The sequence below is a fragment of the Chaetodon trifascialis genome, chromosome 17, assembly GCF_039877785.1.
Source record: "Chaetodon trifascialis isolate fChaTrf1 chromosome 17, fChaTrf1.hap1, whole genome shotgun sequence".
In the NCBI taxonomy this organism is placed as follows: Eukaryota; Metazoa; Chordata; class Actinopteri; order Chaetodontiformes; family Chaetodontidae; genus Chaetodon; species Chaetodon trifascialis.
Genome location: NC_092072.1, coordinates 23,285,156 through 23,302,808, shown reverse-complemented (window position 1 = coordinate 23,302,808; position 17,653 = coordinate 23,285,156). Strand labels below are relative to the sequence as shown.

Genomic DNA, 17,653 nt, shown 5'->3' with positions numbered 1-17,653 from the left:
TTGATGAATTGAAGGAGAAAGTGGTAGTCCGGCCACACACATGCTCTTTATTACAGGCAGCAACAGAACTCTTCAACAAAATCAAACTTGAGATATTTACAGGTTAGATCTGAGCACACAAATACAGAGGTGGGTGTAAGTTTTGCCAGAGACTGTTTGGCCCTGAACTAATGAAAGGTGATATGAGTGAGAGGAAGGGTTTTACTTCCACTTAAAGTGTTTTGGCTTTAATGATTAAAAGTGCAGTCTGAATGGTAAAGATACCATAGTGATGATAATTCACATTCTAGGTAAGAAAATCTGTATTTGCACTTATTAGAAATGTATCCCTCATTTATGCCTGAGCATTTTCAATTTGTAGTCAGTGTTTTTAAAACACAGAGAATGTTGAAGATTCAAACTTGTTGGATGAAGACTTTGCTTCAGGTAATAAACACTAATGATTACACAGCAGATCATCCACACACTGAAACAAGGATGAAGGCACAGCGACCTGAGACCACAGTGGTCTATTCATGCTCGATCTCTACACTGCTCTGACCGCAGCTAACTGAGCACTAATTAGAAAGTCGTTTGGTAATAAATTCACTTCACTTTCAGCATTCCTCTTATGTTATTTGCAGCAACAACTAAGCATTTTGCAGTGATATTTTTTTTTTATATCCTTCATAGTTGTCCATTATAACAACCTGTTGACTGAAGTAGGCGGCATGTAATGGGGTCAAACGACGCCAACAATGACTAACGAACACATGACTAACAACAATGAATGAACCTGTGCTACCTACTCTCTGACACAATGCAAAGTACATGAAAGAAAAGATGATGCAGGATGCTTGTCCCCAGTCCTCGCTCAGCAGCAGCACACTCAGTATATTGACTTTACTGACTGCGGTCCTGCTAAGTCAGGCTAAGTCAAAACTGCCTAGCATCTGACAAGTTTGTATTTTCAACATTCTGTCTGGAAAGAACTGCATAAGCTGCTAAGTGACTGAAATTTCAGGGTATTGGGAGATAACACTAAGGACTGAGCTGTAGAATGATGGGATCATCATGGATGAGGGTTAGCTTTAAGTGAGTGCAAGGAAATGAGGACAGCAGTGGGCTCTGTGCAGCATTAGTACACTTCAGCACTGTGGACCTGGTCGCAGCTTGTCAGGGTTTCAATAGTCCTCATGGATGCAACCCATCACTTTTTTGATGGTATTTGAAGGATGTTGACGCCCTGCCACTTTTCCACAATGTGATCACAGTACATCAGCAGCTGCTGTCGTCACAAAACGATCAGTGTATTAATCCTGTTAGTCTGATCTCAGCCCTTCTTGCAGCGCCTCAGATGGAACCCTCCAACGAGTATCTGGGTTCATGGCTTGAGTTTGAGCCACGGGTGGACTATGGTTAGGATGGAGAGGACGGAGGAGGCCAGGCCACAGGCCCCGACAAAGCCTGGCCCTGTAGGATAAATCCCCAGCCGGTCCAGCGGGATGAAGATATCACAACTGTTCTTCAGCAGGTCAAACAACAGCGGCGGGTTGCTGTACAGCACCGTCACCAGCAGGTGGAGCTGTCTGCGGAGCCACGCCGACATGATGGGCATGCCGATGGTGGCCGGAGTGACAGATGAGGAGGGGGAGGACAAGTGGTCAGCGGGTAGGGTGGTGCTGGGGTAGGGTGAGGGTGGAGATTTGGTGGCTCTGTATCGCTCTTCACACTCAATGAGGAGGCGGAGCTCGTACACATCTCGAGTCAGGTTAAGGATCAGAGCAAAGAGATAGTACCTGCAGAGTACAATCACATGACTATTAACAAATATCAACTAAGAAATTCTTTTGAACGTATGTATTTTGGAGCAGTGGAGGTAGTTGTACACACAGTTGAGGTTTACATCAGGCTCTTAATGAGACTATTAATCCTGCTTGAGTTTTTTGTAGCAGCAGAACCAGCTGGTTTAGCCTGCTAAGAACAACTAACTCCTCAACTGGCAGGCAAATTAGCCCTTTATGTATCCAGTGAAAAATAAGAATCTTCCACTTCCACATAAATAACTGGCTATATGCTGCTGGAAATGCAGATGCAATGAACAGAAATCTAAAAACAAAGACAAATTAAACTGATGCAGGTTTATCCCCTGCTGACCTGTCCATGGAGCTTTGTGGGACCAGAAAAACAAATGATACAACAAATATCAACATGACTGTTAGCATTGCTTGGCCAGTGGGGTATACTATGAAGCAGGTTTGACATAACCAGACTGTCCTACTGTGAGCAACAAAACCTAAAATCCCAGTTGAGATAATGGCCATCCCAACAGTTTTTTGCTAACCCAGGTGTTCTTCATCAGGCTCTGCATGCGTTTGGTGCATCATTTGTCTCTTCCTTCAGTTCCTGTGGCAAAATATATGATGCAATGCATACATATAGAAAGTCTGTGCTACTGTAATTACAGGGCTTTGTTCATTACTACTTACTTTACTAATTACGAATGTTGTGTTCAGCAAGTTTGACATGTTTAACAGCTGAGAATCTTTATCAGTCAGAGAATCATCACGAAAAGTATTAGACAAAGGGTGCTACTTTTTATAGTGGAAACTCAGCATAACCTCCTCTGGAGCAGGTAAGGTGTGCAGCATTAGTTACCATGGCGATCTAGGCAGGTTAAAAGAGAACCACCTTTGTGATTTTGAAAACTCTGGCTTCAGGCTCAACCTTGTTCACCCATTCACCTCGCTTCATAGCACACCCCTGAGGAGCTCAGTCATTGGCTTAGCTGCAGTTGTACATATGTCAGGTTTAAATGTGCATTGTCAGAAACAAAATCACATGCTTTCTGAACTGCTGAGTCCTGTAGAAATCAACTCTGTGACACATGAGCTCACTTACATTCAACCGAAACCTGCTACAACCCAGAGCTCAATATAACGTCAGGTCATTTTATGTATTTCTAAACGGTCACACTTCTCAGCATGTAGGATTTGATGAAGACAAGCCTATCACACTTGTGTTATTGCGTAATTCCATTTAAAAAGTGTCACATCAGCCTCACATCAAACTCACTCACCTGAATGATCTCTGACTCCATTTGTGCTGGTCCAGTTTGGAGATGAGGCCTGTTTTTCCAGCCCACAGGACGTTGTCACAGGCAAAGTACATGGCTCTATTGAGGTGACTGATGGTCAGGCAGAGCCTCAGCACACTGTCAGAAAGGTGTATGGCCCTCTTGGCAGCCTCCAGCGCCTCAACAGAGTTTCCCAGACGTAGCACTTTGGGACACAAACACACCTCAGACACAATTCTTCAGCTTTGGTGCTTGGAAAAGAAGTCAAACTGGCTGCTTCACTCACATTTTCTTGTCAGGCTCATGTGTGCTTCCAGTTGACTGACAGTTTTCTTAAGTTCAGCCGCTGCACCGCCTTTCTGCAGAGTGTAGCCGAGCAGGGTGCAGGCATACTGAGCAGCCCTGTGAGTGCAGAACACACACAGTTTGATCAACGAGCCTCAAGAAAGCAGACTTATTATGAAAAGTAGAGGTAGAGCAATCAATCAGGTCAATCAGTAAGGCCGTTGTATCATCTCATTGCAGGTCTATCCGCATCTGTTGGGCAATAATTAAGAAATGTCAGTACAGCTATGCCCACCAGAGGACACTGACAAGTACATTTTGACACTGTAGAATAGGGGATATGTATCAAGACTGTTGATTATGTTACGTTGTTGATATATCATTATCCCACATTTGGAACTCCCAAATATCGATATCAGTATTGGCCTAAGAAATTCAGTATCAGCTGGGCTCGTGAAGTGCCTGACTTGAATGAGTCACACAAACAGAACCGGGATCAAACTGTTTCATAAAGTCAGCTAAAGCTGACTGTGAAATACAGACCTGACACATCAAACAGTGATCACATCAATTCACAGAAGAAAGCAAACATGTAAAGACAAAAGTGTGATGTTTGGAGGCACAGAGCATCAGGTGTTAAACATACAGTGGTGGAAAAAAGTTTTTGGACACCCTTAAAATTTTAATAAATTTTAATAAAAATATTATCATGAAATATTTGTGGAAAAATCTTTTTTGTGTTTCAAAAGGTGTGGCTGCATTAGACAGACACAAACAAATACAAATGATAACTAACAAAACTAAATTCTTGACAGTTTCAATATGTCAGTTCTCAACATTGTCGGTATCAAAGACAACAAATAACAGAGAATGTGTTCAAAACTGAACAAAAAATAAATAAACTATCACATCATCAAATTAATATTTAGTAGTCTTTCCATTAGCACGCAGTAGAGCTCTCATCCTGGCTGGCATGTTCCCCACGAGCCTTTCACACTGTTGAGGGGTAATCTTGTCCCATTCTTCTTGAATAACTGCTTTTAATTCTTCTAAATTCTTTGGTTTACACTTTGAAACAGACCTTTTGATAATCCACCACAGATTTTCAATGGGGCTCATGTCTGGGGATTGAGCTGGCCACTCTAAGACCTGGATACTGAGCTCCTGCAGCCAAGTTCTACTGGCCCTGATTGTGAGGCAAGGGGCATTATCTTGTTGAAACATCCAGTTTTGACCTTGACGGAACAGTGCACGTGCAGAAGGGAGCATGTGGGTTTCGGCACAATACTTGGCAGAGTTCAATGTGCCATCACAGACAGTGAGATGACCAACACCAGCAGCACTCATCATCCCCAAACCATGATACTGCCTCCACCATGCTTGACAGTAGGTACATGCTGGAGATAATGCTTCGCCTGGCCTTCTGCGTATCCTCACACTAGCAGGAGGAAGATAAAGCTGGAAACTGGACTCATAATCTTCTTCCAGTTCCTGGCTGTCTACTTCTTGTGTGTTTGGGCCCAACGACGCCGGGCTAACCTCTGTCTTTCATTGATCAGGGGCTTCTTGACAGCCTTGTAGGACTTTAAGCCATGATCTAAAAGTCAGCCACGTTCAGTGCGGGTGGAACACTGGACACCAGTTTGGTTTGACCAATGCTGCTGAAACTCCTGTGATGTCATTCGGCGGTTTTCCCTTCACATGCAGATGAGGATGTGGTCATTCTTTGCTGAAGAAACCCTTGGACGCCCAGATCTTGGTTTGTCTTCCAAGCTGTTGGTTTGTCTGTATTTCTGCAGAGTGTATCCAACTGCTGAAGGACTGCATCTGCACTTCCTGGCTATCTGGCGGCAGCTGTACCCTTCCTGGCTGAGAATCTGTATCTTCAGGCGTGTTTCCTGTGTTAGGTTCTTTGTTTTAGCCATTTTTGTCTCTGAAGAACTTTCAAATGTGCTGGCTTTATAGACATGAAGCACAGCAACAAAAATTGTGTCTTTTAATAAAAAGCACGACCTTCATTAGTGGATCACTGGTACCAAAATGACCCAACACTCAAAATTTCTTTTGTATTTTTATGGAACCAATCAATTTTTAGTTTTTAACGGCTTTTTTAGGATTTGTTTAGTATTTTGGCTGTGACTGTACTAAAAGAAATTGCACTTGAAGACCTAAGAGTGATTCTTAATACAATATTTCACAAATGCATGGGGTGTCCGAAAACTTTTTCCACCACTGTATAGCACTGAGAGTACAACATTACACCATAAACTAAGAAAACCACTACAATTAAGAAAGCAAAGGAGAACTTTAGGCAGTAAGTTGTGCGTCATCAGCCAAGTTTTGCAGGCTCTTCTGTCAGACTCCAACTGATTGTTGTTGTTCATCAGGTTTATTTCAATTAGTCAATTTTATAAGCACAGAGGCTCACACTGCAGCAGCAGTAATAATAATAATAATAATAATAATAATAATAATAATAATAATAATAACTTGTAATCTTGCTTTATTAAACACTCCTCAGAACCAGGTTCGTTTGGAGGAACAGGATTCCATGGAAATATACACTCGCCCTGCCCCCTGAATGTTTTAGTTGAGCCAAATTTCAAGTAAAGGGAACATACAGAGGATTCAAATGCACCTATATTGTCAAAACAATATAGAGAACGAGCAGGTTTCCCCACATTTAACAATACTCCGCATTCATAACAGGAGCAGAACTGACCGTGGTGTAGCTCCGACACAACACGTGCCATAACCGAAATCTACTGTTAGCTACGTTACTGTAGACTAAGAAAGAATTTAACTTTCTTTTCAAATGTAAAACATTAGTCCAAGTCACATCAACTCAGTAGAAAGTCTTATCGTTGTAAGGTCGAAGTTACAACTAACTGTTCGATTAAAGTTAGTCTACTTTTATCAATCTAGCAAATATGCAACTTAGCTAAGGTTACCTAACTAGTTAACTGTGAGTAACTTGCGTTAAGATTAACTACTGTAGCTAGCTGTAGTGAGATTTCAAACAATATTTTTCAATATAATTCCTAACATTACCTAATAACTCTCTCCTTGGCTTGGCTTTGAGAGTTGAACCGAACCCAAGTCTCCATACTACCTTGTTGCTCCTGTTCGGTAACGTTACGTTGATTAACCTGACTAACTGTTCAACCTGCTCCCTGTTTATGTCTGTAACTCTATACGCTACTTAGCACGTAAGCTAGCTGCTGCTATTTTTTTCTTTCTGTCTTCTTCTTCTTCTTCTTCTTCTTCTTCTTCTTCTTCTTCTTCTTCATTGGCAAAACGGCCCGTTCAGTGCATTGGCGCCACCCACTGGACTGGAGCAGAAGCTTGGCTGCAGAGTACATGGAAGAAACCTTTTCTTGGCTCGATCTTTTTCTTCAAAGTAAATAATTAAGAAAATATACATACACTTTCATCAAGGAAACTCTGTAACGTAGAAACTGGGCTGGAGCTTCAGTTCATCAAGAGCCTAAAAATTCCCAGGTTGCTACATGTCGGCCCTTTGTCAAAATACTGTTTAGTTTATTGTGGTGCATATTAAATGAAGCTGAGTTTAACCAAATTCCTCCAGACTAATGGAACTTTGGACCAGTTAGCAATATCCCAGCTGTGACTTATGCCTGGTCTCGGGGTGCTCTGGTCATAGAACAAAGCTGCCAATCCACAAGTGGTGGGGGGTCAAACAAGAGAAACAAGAACACATTTTTGTCCCACGTCCCCCTAACTGGTTAAGCTGGTCATGACTCAACTGATCCAAATTCCATTGACTGGTGTCTTGGACTTATTGTCCATATGATCTGTGTATCAGCCAGTTGTTTTGCATTGGGTTCTAAGAAAAAAAAAAAAAAAAGTCATTACTGTAAATGTGTTGTACTTTGTTCTTCACTAACACTTCATATAAAACATGTCGGGGAAGTCTGCATTGGCTTACAGTGAGTCAGCATTAGGTTATACTATTTTAACGAAGTAGCTTCGTATTGCACCATGGAACTTTATTCTTGACGTTAGGAACAGTATGTGTAAGTAAATAATCTCCATTCAAATGTCCACTTTTCAGTGTTTTGGTGCTGTCAACCACATCTGGAGGTTCTTCAGAGAAAGGAGCAGGCCCAGGTGTTGTCCTTTGACCTCTCCTCAGTGGCTGCTTTGTGCTTTGTGTGGGTTAGTTCCTGTCTTACGGGTGTACAGTGCTGTGGTTTAGCAGAGACTTCACCTGACGTTGGGGCAGGATTCTTTCCAGGGGGAGAGTGCCCCTCTGACAGCATGCTGAGCTCTGCAGCAGGGCGTGTGTGTGTGTGTCTTTGTATTTCCATGTGGCCTGTTGTACTTCACTACTGCAGAGGAGTCCTGCTTGTGATCCTGCTTTGATCTGCTATCACACACTGACTAACCCTTATTGATAACGACTTAAAGAATGCATTTATAGCATTAGGCTGTCATAAGCCCCATCTTATGTCTAAGATCAGCATTGTTTGGAATCTCCAGCACAAATGATTCCTAATGACAGCATGTACTTGTTCCTGCAAATACCTGTACTGCATGTCTATGAGCTGCATCTACTTCGGCAGTGGTTTCATCATTTGTTTATTATGAGTGGTAAGTATGAGGTGTTTCATTTCTTTTCCCTCTAAACTGGTATGCAGCTGTACTAACATACAGTGTGTGTGTGTCTGGCCTGGAGGTTTGGTGTCAGCGGTCAGAAAACACTATGAAGTCAGATTAGTTTTGAGTTTCAACAATAAAAACTGAACCTATACGACTGATGTGATACTGTATATTACATATAGAATATGATGTTTATACATAAATACATAATGGTGCTTTACTGTATACATCAAATCAAACTTGGCTAAACCCAGAGAGCAACAATAGGAGTAGGGTTGTCCCGATCCGATCACGTGATCGGAAATCGGGGCCAATCGCATGACTGCAGACTCGATCGGATCGGACGTTATGTTCCGATCAGGTATCGGATAAATAATATATATACATGTATATTTATTGTTGTTTTTATTCACATTTACAATATGTGGGATTGTGATTAAAAATAAATGAGAATAAAATAGTATTTATTAACTACCAACGTTTACAGGCCGGGTCTGTGTCTGTGACAGACGCCACTGCACAGCGCATGCGCGGAACAAGCTCGGGATCTCGAGAGGTGGGAAGGACAAAGCCGCTGTTAACGCCACAAACTTGATACGACACCTCAGGACACTGCACTGCATTTTACAATAGACTGTTCTGAGAATACGAGTTAGGAGTGCAGTTCCAAAAAGCACAATACTGGCCTTAGGCTACTTGATAACAGTCACTTTTATTTGCTCATTTGTTTGCATTTGATATCTTGATGCCTATTTTAAGTCAAGCAGCTATTTGTTTTAATACTAGACTATTGAGTCTTTATACCATGGTCTGGGTGAATACTCGATTCTGATTGGCTGCAGGGTGTCCGTTAAAAAGTGTTGGGACACCTTAAAAGGTTCCGGTCAAATAGCCTGATTGTTCTACATTATTGCGCTGGCTCAAACGCTGGTTGGTAACCGTGGCAACAGAAACTCAGAACATACGTTAACATACGTCGTTTCACAGTTTATTTATCACAACGGCAAGACAGTAGAGGACACACACAAGCGGTAGGAGGTGCTCTTGCCCTCTGAAATGCTACTTTGTATCACGTAAAATAACGTTAAGCAATCATCTCACTTCCCTCCACTGATTAGGCCTAATATAACAGCTGCGGCAGACCGAGCTGCAGGTTCTGTGGCCAGAGCCGGTTACCTTGGCAACGCGTCACATAGAAAGATATTAAATCGTCAACTCAGCCGCTTCTTGTGGAAAAACTTACGATTTTAACAGTAAAAAACAACATTAACGTATTAATAATTGATTTAATGTTTATTTCTTTAGTAAGGGATCATGGTATAAGCGGGATAATGCCCTTTGAGGTGTCCATTATCAGAAATGAAAGCGAAGTCCATTCATTCGCGTCAGACGGTTCACGCCTCCGCGTCGTCCATTCATTTCTGATAATGGACACCGATCGTCGGGCATTATCCCTTACTTAATGTTGCACTATTCCTAATGTGAAGACAATTTTATTTTATTTCTGTGTTCTGTTCTGACTTGAGACTGTAATTCAAGCTACCTCATAGAAGTTTTCAATACACTGCATGCATGCATGCACAATTGTGCATAAGTGTTACATGCTAATATAAGAGCCATTGGAAAATAAAATAAAATAAAATAAAATAAAAATAAGGGACATCCTGGATGTTATTCTTTGCTCTTAGTTCGTTTCATAATGTTTTATAGAAGTATCGGATCGGGACTCAGTATCGGCAGGTACTCAAAATGAAATGACTCGGACTCAGGGGCAAAAAAAACAAGATCGGGACATCCCTAAATAGGACTGTGAAAAGCGAGGAGGACATGTCTGTCCTGCCCAGTGGAACTGATGTCCTTGTTTCTTGTAGATGGTCAGTGAAGCTGTCTCTAAAAAGAGATTCAATTATCAGTTAGTAGCAGCCCTCATCAACAGTTTGTATAAATATGACAATGCCATTTGTTTATTTTATTTTAATATACAGTCAACATTACAAGAGCAGCACATCTTTACAATAAAATAACTACAAAATAAAAATAACACTATTGTAACAGCCAAATTCAATTCTTTAGTACATATTTTCATTATAAGTGTCAGAATAAACATTTTGCTGTTTTATGAATGGGATGATGTAAATATTCTCTGTTTGTGTCACCAAACGGACACTAAGAAAAAAAGAACAGACAGCAGTGAGAAATGGCTCATCAGCGGTTTGATATGAGATGAAATGGTTGTGTTCATTTATATGGTGAAATATAAAAATAAATTAATTAAATATTTGGATATTTAACCAAAACCTGGTTTGAAAATTGTAGTTCCATTTCAGTTTTGGTTTGTTTTTGTTTTTTTAAATGTGTAAAATAGGATTTGTCTTTTTCCAGGTACCTGACTGCATTTGAACTCCTGTGACTGCTCAATGTTTCTGTCAATATGTGCAATAAACAAAACGACACACAGTCCTCTGTCCAAGCGGGTCTATCTGCAGACTCAGCAGTTACAGGACATGCCTGCTGCTTGATACACCGGTGAAATGGTTAGGTTCAGGCACCAAAACCACGGCTCTCAGAGGGCAGTGTTGTGTAGTCAAGTGTGTGTCATGTAAACTCCGATTCTAAAAAAGTTTGGGCACTGTGTAAAACATAAAAAAACAAACAGAATGCAGTCATTTGTAAAGGATGTGTTAAATGACATCGGGTTTTTTTTGTTGTTGTTGTTGTTTTTTTTTACATCTTTTAATCTCCTTTATACATTCATGTGTTTCACAAAGTGGTGAACTCGCTCCCTCCTCACTTGCACAAATGAGCCTTTCCAGGATGCTCCTTTCATACCCAATCATGATGCTATCACCTGTTACCAATCAACCTGTTTACCCGTGGAATGTTCCAAACAGGTGTTTTTGGAGCATTCCACATCTTTCCCAGTCTTTAGTTGCTCCTGCCCCAACTTGTTTAAAACATGTTGCTACATCAAATTCAGAATAAGCAGATATTAACAAAGGATTAGCAAATTATCACATTTTGTTATATTTATGTTTTACACAGCATCTTAACTTTTCAGAATCAGGGTTGTAGTAAAATGTTTGTCATGTGGTCTGCAAGATGGCAGATAGACCCTCCTCCCTCTGTCTTCCTGTGGGCACCCCCTCCTGCTCCTATCAGCCAGAGGACAGAGGATGAAAACAGGTGTTAGCTCTGTTTGAGTTGTCTCACCCACTACATGCGCTGCTCTTTAGTGGACATGTGGAAGCGTCTACTGTAACTACAGCCAACCTTTCAAGCCTACAGAGGAGAGGTGTTTAGCAATCAGAATTTACAGCTGAATATTACTTGAATCCGTAATAACAGATTCATTAATTTTCTCTGAGGAAAAAGACAGCCGGAGAAGCAGAGCTTGCTGCGTCAGTCTGTGCACACTGTGACAAACCTACAGCAGGCTGCACAACGTTTGCTGCAGCTTTATGTTGAACTTCAGTGTCAGCTGATGAATATGGTAGCTGTTCCTGTTATTGTCCCGATCATTATCCCTTTGATCACCCAAGGGTGGAGAAAAAGTGGCCACAATCAAAGTATTACACTTGTATTGGTCAAAAACTTTTTTCAGAGCAAGAGTCTGAATGTTTTTGACCTTAGAAACAGTGGTCTGACAATAATAATTTGAACTCTACAGAACACGGCACTCAGTCTGCTCCGTGTCTTCATTGTCTGCCTGAGCAAATTCCATCCACTGACGAAGAAAATGAGAATTGGCTGAAAGCCAAAAAGCTAGTCAGTGCACCTTGAGTTAAAATTATTTTGTTGGACTTCTTTTCAAGCACTTTCAAGATGTGGTCCAGAAGCCTTGAATCTGGAGCAGGTTTTGGTTTGTGTCATGGTTTGACAGGTGACTTCCACTGCACATCATCTCCATCACATACATGAAGCGTACTAGTGCTGTAAACACAAAAGACACTTGTATGAGGAGCAGTGTCTTCTGACACTGTGTTAGACACTTTCTCTTTCTGCATTTACTTTGGTCCATGCGGTCAGACATGAAAGCAGTCATGTCATAATGCAGCAGCACATTCACACAGGGCAGAAGGATGCCGGCATCCACCATGTGTCGTCACTACAAACAGCAGCACATCAGGCTAAAAGGATTGCATTGATCAGTCATACTATTTCTACAATTTTGAAGTGTTTTTATTACGTGCTTTATACCGATACATAGTCCACCGTATTCATACTATCAAACAACAGACGTGGCAACCAATAATGTTCATCAATCAGTTTGTGGAGGAGCTGGGTTTCACATTTTGTGTGGACTCAATAGAAACAAATTCAGAACTGAGATTTGAGGCGGACCTGAGAATGCTGTCTTTGGGACAGTGTCCAAGTTTGACAGCAGTTTCATCAAACGTTCTGAACCGTTAAAGAAACCGGCCTTGGGTCAAGAACAACCGTCATGCTTTATTTAATGAGTCTGCAATCTCGGTCAGTGCTAGCAGTTCAGCTAAAGGCAAGCAACAAAGTGTCCAATAATCAGTGAGTAATGCATGTGAGCATTTCTTTCAGACAAAGTCCTATTTTCCCTTGAATTAGTACCAAATAAAATGGTCTAGGAGATTTGATGTAAATCATTAGGAAATGCCAAACCCATGAAACAAAACATTGTCAAAACCTGTTCAGGTGGCCCAAGTGAAAAATCCCTCAGGCAGCACTAAGATGAGGAGCTCTGCAGCTCATGTGGAAAACCCTGACAAGCTGTCCTGTCTACCAAACTGCATGGTACCAACTTCATCCATTCAAAAGGCTGATTAACACTACCAGCAGTGATTCCATGAAGCTCAAGCTCGGCTTAAGTTTCTGCATTTCTACATCAAGACTGACGCACAAATAGAAAGTGGTAACGCACAGGTGTTACTGCAAAGCATTTCTGGACACATCATGGCAGTGACATGATGTGTTTGTAGAGAGATCAGTGATAATCCTCTCATGATGATGATGACAATGATGTTGATGATGTGGTGGCTCATTGTCTGAGAGAGCCTACTTGGACACTAGTACTTCCCTGAATATGGGCAGAGGAGAACAGATAAATATGACATCTATTTGTGTTGTCCATGCTAAGATTAAAATAGTGCCAAGCATACTCATTCATATTTTACACTCACAAAAGACTAAGGCAATAAATAATACTACTCAGGTATGATGAGTGCTTTGTTAATAGTTCTTCTATGTCTATAAAGCAGTTTGACACATTGTGATATCTTCAATGACCTACACAGATACCTGAGGGAACCACAGAATACCATCGAAAGATTTTGAACGGCTGAAAACCAAAACACGATGTGCAACATGAATCTTCATGTGTACAAAGACAAACTTGCGTGTGTCTTACAACCCAGTGTTGGTGCATTTACTGTTGACAACAAAAGGCACAAATCACAAATATGCATATGTTAACGACTGATCTTTGTAAAGCAGCTGAATCAGATGACAGATGTTTCTCAGATTCCACAGTTTCCTGACAGTCAAACAACACCTCTCATCTCACAGATCCTGGCTCCACAGAGACACTCGTCGGTACATTTATTCACATTTGGATCCAGATTAACAAACAATATTCGCATTATAGCACAGTTCCATTTGTCTGAAGATTGTACCTTTGGACACTGATTATACTGTACCCTTTTAAGTCAAGTCGGGTGTCTGCCTCAGGAGAGCAGATATGTTTCTAATGGGACACTCAGTCTACACAACAAGCCTGTTTGGAGCAGTTTATTTGAACTCTGGTGTGTATCCTTCTTCAATGTACCGTCTGGGGTGTGCAGTATGTGCTGGGTTTTTAAGGATACCTTCATAATTTCTCAAGTCTCTTCTACACAATAGGCATGTTGTGTGGACGTAATGGCTCCTCGTCTTCATACGGGCTGAGGAGTGATTCCTTCTTAACACTAATACTACTGTAGGAAACATTAGCTGAAGGTAATACAATAATAAATAGTCTGATTTAGACAAACCCAGTGAGTATTTCAGTCACATATAGGGTTTAATGCTAGTTCTTTTGTCCTGACTACAAGCCTTTATTCAAGTGCTAAAACATATCTGTCCGCCACAGTGTTACGTCACAGAAACACTATCTGTGGAGACACAAAGAGGGAGGTCGAGGACTAACTTTGGAAGAAATTCCCTTTTGATTTGATTAACTCAGTCTGCTGAAGCTTCATATTAGCTTGAACACACTTTCACACAGAATGAGAAGTGTGGATTATGCCCTCTACCTCTTAATGTGGGCTCACTGCCAAAGGTGTCACTTCACTCTGGACTCTTTCAGTGTGTATGTGGCAGCTGAGGACTGTTGGAAGATAAACTTAACAATCCATTTCCATTCTTTACAGTTCTTTAATGTGAGAAGGAACAATGAAACACTAACTCAAGTTTGAAATTCAGTGACCAATCAAACAACTTTCCCTCAGAGAAGTAAAGGTGATACAAACAAGCAAATACAATAGAATCAGAAAGAAAGCTTGTGTTGAATTTTCTGCCCTCCACGACATCTACTGTTGCCACAAAGAATCCCATCTGGTTCAATGAAATTATGGTGGCACAAATCTACACAGAGGTGCCTGGACATGCTCATCCTGGGCCCCATTCTTCAAATGTCCTGGGCCACTAATCCAGGCCATAACGATCCAGTTCTGTCTCATCCAGCTAACTTAATCTTGGATAATACTATCTTGGATTGTAGTGTGATCTTATTTTGAAATGAAGAAGTACTGACTTCAGTCTAATCCAATTTAATCACCAGAAGTGTCTCTCAGCAGCTCTTATATGAAGAATTTTTCACATTCCTAATGGTAAGATAAGACACTGGGAATGTGGCCCCACATCCCTATTCTATAATCACAAAGTCATGACACAAAATCAGCATAAATGCAGGTTAGTGAAGAGAGCTGTGCTGCGTGATCACAGAGAACGTTAGAGGAGACAGAGAGCCACACAGCCCCTGCCCAGACTGGCAGGGCTTTTTTCATGGCTCAACACACGCACCTGGAGGTAATGGAGACAACAAGCCAGAGTTCAAATAAACTGGAAGAGATGATATCCTAACGGGTCAGACCAGAGGACAGAAAGGCACAGGTTGGAGCCTGATGTTTGGTCTGACAACATAAGCACTCGGGTTTCAGTCTGTGATGGTTGTTTTCATTGAACATTAGAAGTTACTTTCTGCTGTAACTCATGTTTCACAGCAACACATATCAGTCAACCAGCACTGCCAGTACACATTACAGCACAGTATATTAGAAACCTAAATAAATACAAAGCTTACTAAACGTAGAGTTGTAGTCAGGATCCTATCAGAGGGCGTCATTGTTAGCACTTTCTCTTAGTTTTGGTGCCCCTCACAAACAATGAAGAGTGTGCGGTTCAGGTGGAAAACTAAACTGTGACTTTGCACTGCCATTATGAGGTATTCTGGCTTTGGTGATTTACACCAACCATTTGGTTACAGACAGGGTAGCACTGTTTCATTACAAACACAACAACACTACTTTAAAGCTAAATGTTTTTGGCTTTTCAGTCTTTTGGTACAAAAATAATATAGCTTGAGCTGAGAGTAATAACAGGGCTAACCAGCTATCAATGCTAACCGTTTGAGTTTAGATCAACATACAGTGAAGAGCACAGTACAAGCACAGAGATGACATAACACTGGTTTCCTTAATCCATACTTCTACATCAGTTCTGCTGCTGATAAGACGTAAAGAGAACTGCATTGCTGTCTGTATTCACTGTGGATCTACTGGCAGCATGTTCCAGAGGTATGCAGTTATCTGTCTGGAGCGTTTCAGCCTCTGCGGCTGAATCGTTTCTGATTTTTATGTGTCTGTGTGTATTCCAAGAATGAATGTCAAGAATGCTTCTACAATTCGAAGAAATCCAAATTGCATATAGAGGAACTGGATTTTTGAAACACATCCCTGGGTTTCTACAGTGCATACAAATGTCTTTTGGGACAGAGACAAATTGGTCAGAACACACAGTCAAAATCTTAACCTTCAGAGATCCACCTCTCTTGTGTTTGAGTTTAGATTGTAGAGAGTAAAGCAACAGAAGAATCCCAAAGACATCAGCACTTTTCTGTCTGTGTGGCTACAGACCTTTTGGTTAGAGAGAGAGAGAGCGTGTGTGTGTGTGTGTGTGTGTGTGTGTGTGTGTGTGTGTGTGTGTGTGTGTGTGTGTGTGTGTGTGTGTGTGTGTGTGTGTGTGTGTGTGTGTCTGGGAGACAGTGTGATGTCTATTGATTGTTACAAGCATAATGTCTTATTGGTCATTTATGTTTTCTGTTTGTTTTGATTGATTTGCTTTGTATATCAATTAAATAACATATTTGGCCTGCAGCAAAAATATCCAAACGTGTCTGTGTGCACATTCATAGGATCCAGATTGGAATTTGAACATGGTCTTGGTCCTCAGTTAGCAGGCCCTGGGTCTGCCAAAGGCATAGTGTGCAACACCTCATCCAGAAGCTGCAGAGCACGGTGCAGGTGAACCTCCACCCAGCAGGGCGTGTGTTTGATGCTCTGCCGGGGGTAGTCGGGGCCCCACCCCTTCACGAAGCTGAGCCGCAGGATACACAGTCGCCTCAGGTCATCCACACCAATCCCCGCCGCTGCAGACAGACCTGTCAGTGAACAAGAGAGCAAAATGAGCAATGGCAATATGTGATGGTGCTCACTATCAGAGCACTGCTCCATCACAGTGCTGTTCAGCCATTCTGTGTCAAATCACACAGAAAAGGTTGTTTAGACACCGACTGTCACTGACTGTCACCCTTAGTCACACGTGGGCATGGACATTCCCATGTGGTGAATTCTCATGAAATTTTCAGATATTTCACAAGCAAAATTTAAGTGATCACATACAAAACAAGCAATTTTACTAGCGCTTTGTGAAATGTTTGAAAAGGGAGTTGGATGGAGGTGGACAAGGACGTAAGTTTGGTTTCAGAATGGGGGGCAAAGAGGTAAGAGGCTGTTCAACAACATACAGAAAAGCTAGCATTTATGTATTTATTTCATCTAGCAAATAATAAATCATGATTAATTTGGTAATCATGCTTTTAATAATGCTATCAGTATAACAAAGAAGCCACATAAATTGCTGCATTATAAAGCACTAATCCAATAATGACAGATAACGTCCTTTGTAGAAACTTGATCCTTTCTGATAATTATTAGTGATTCAGTGCAAAGCACTGAACCACTATTGTTCTTCTGTGTGCTTCTTCTTCTTCTTCTTCTTCTTCTTCTTCTTCTTCTTCTTCTTCCGTACAAATTTCGGTTCGCTACTAGTCCTACAGTTTTGAGAGCACCTACGGAAAATTATATATCAAAACGTGCGGCTCAATCGGGAATCGATGGCTATTATTTTTCTCTACAGAATACGCACGAAAAAATCCCATAAGAAATGAATGGGACGAGCAGAAAAATGTGACAAAATCTCCCCCTTTTTCAAAGGACTACTGCTCCGGCATACTTTGACCTAGAGATGCCGTTCCAACTTTAAAACGTAGACACAAGTCTCGTGTATGGGTGTATTAAATCTCGTTTTGATAGGTCGTATAGTTTTTGAGCAGTCGCCATTCAATGACCGTGAGTGTTTTGGGAGAAATTGTGAGTTTATAATGGGTGTGTATTGCACGGAATG

At 41.3% G+C, this 17,653-nt stretch overlaps 2 protein-coding genes across 5 annotated transcripts in view; both read right to left on the bottom strand.

The window, feature by feature from the left end:
* Window positions 1–25: 25 nt before the first annotated feature.
* On the bottom strand, window positions 26–6,628 carry pex11b (peroxisomal biogenesis factor 11 beta). Its single transcript, XM_070985490.1, has 4 exons — window positions 6,392–6,628; window positions 3,342–3,457; window positions 3,059–3,260; window positions 26–1,778 (listed from the first exon to the last, which is right to left on the bottom strand). The coding sequence occupies exons 1-4, from the start codon at window positions 6,445–6,447 to the stop codon at window positions 1,364–1,366; spliced, it is 789 nt and encodes a 262-aa protein (XP_070841591.1). The 5' UTR covers window positions 6,448–6,628; the 3' UTR covers window positions 26–1,363.
* Window positions 6,629–9,912: 3,284 nt separating this feature from the next.
* smad10a (SMAD family member 10a) overlaps window positions 9,913–17,653 on the bottom strand; it is a 30,194-nt gene continuing 22,453 nt past the window's right edge. For 3 of the 4 annotated variants that reach the window (XM_070984390.1, XM_070984392.1, XM_070984391.1), the window contains exon 13: window positions 16,284–16,628. In XM_070984390.1, the coding sequence (XP_070840491.1) occupies window positions 16,417–16,628 (212 nt within the window). In that variant the 3' untranslated portion in view covers window positions 16,284–16,416. Of the gene's footprint in view, window positions 16,629–17,653 lie in introns of all 4 variants that reach the window. The other variant, XM_070984393.1, reaches the window with a different exon arrangement.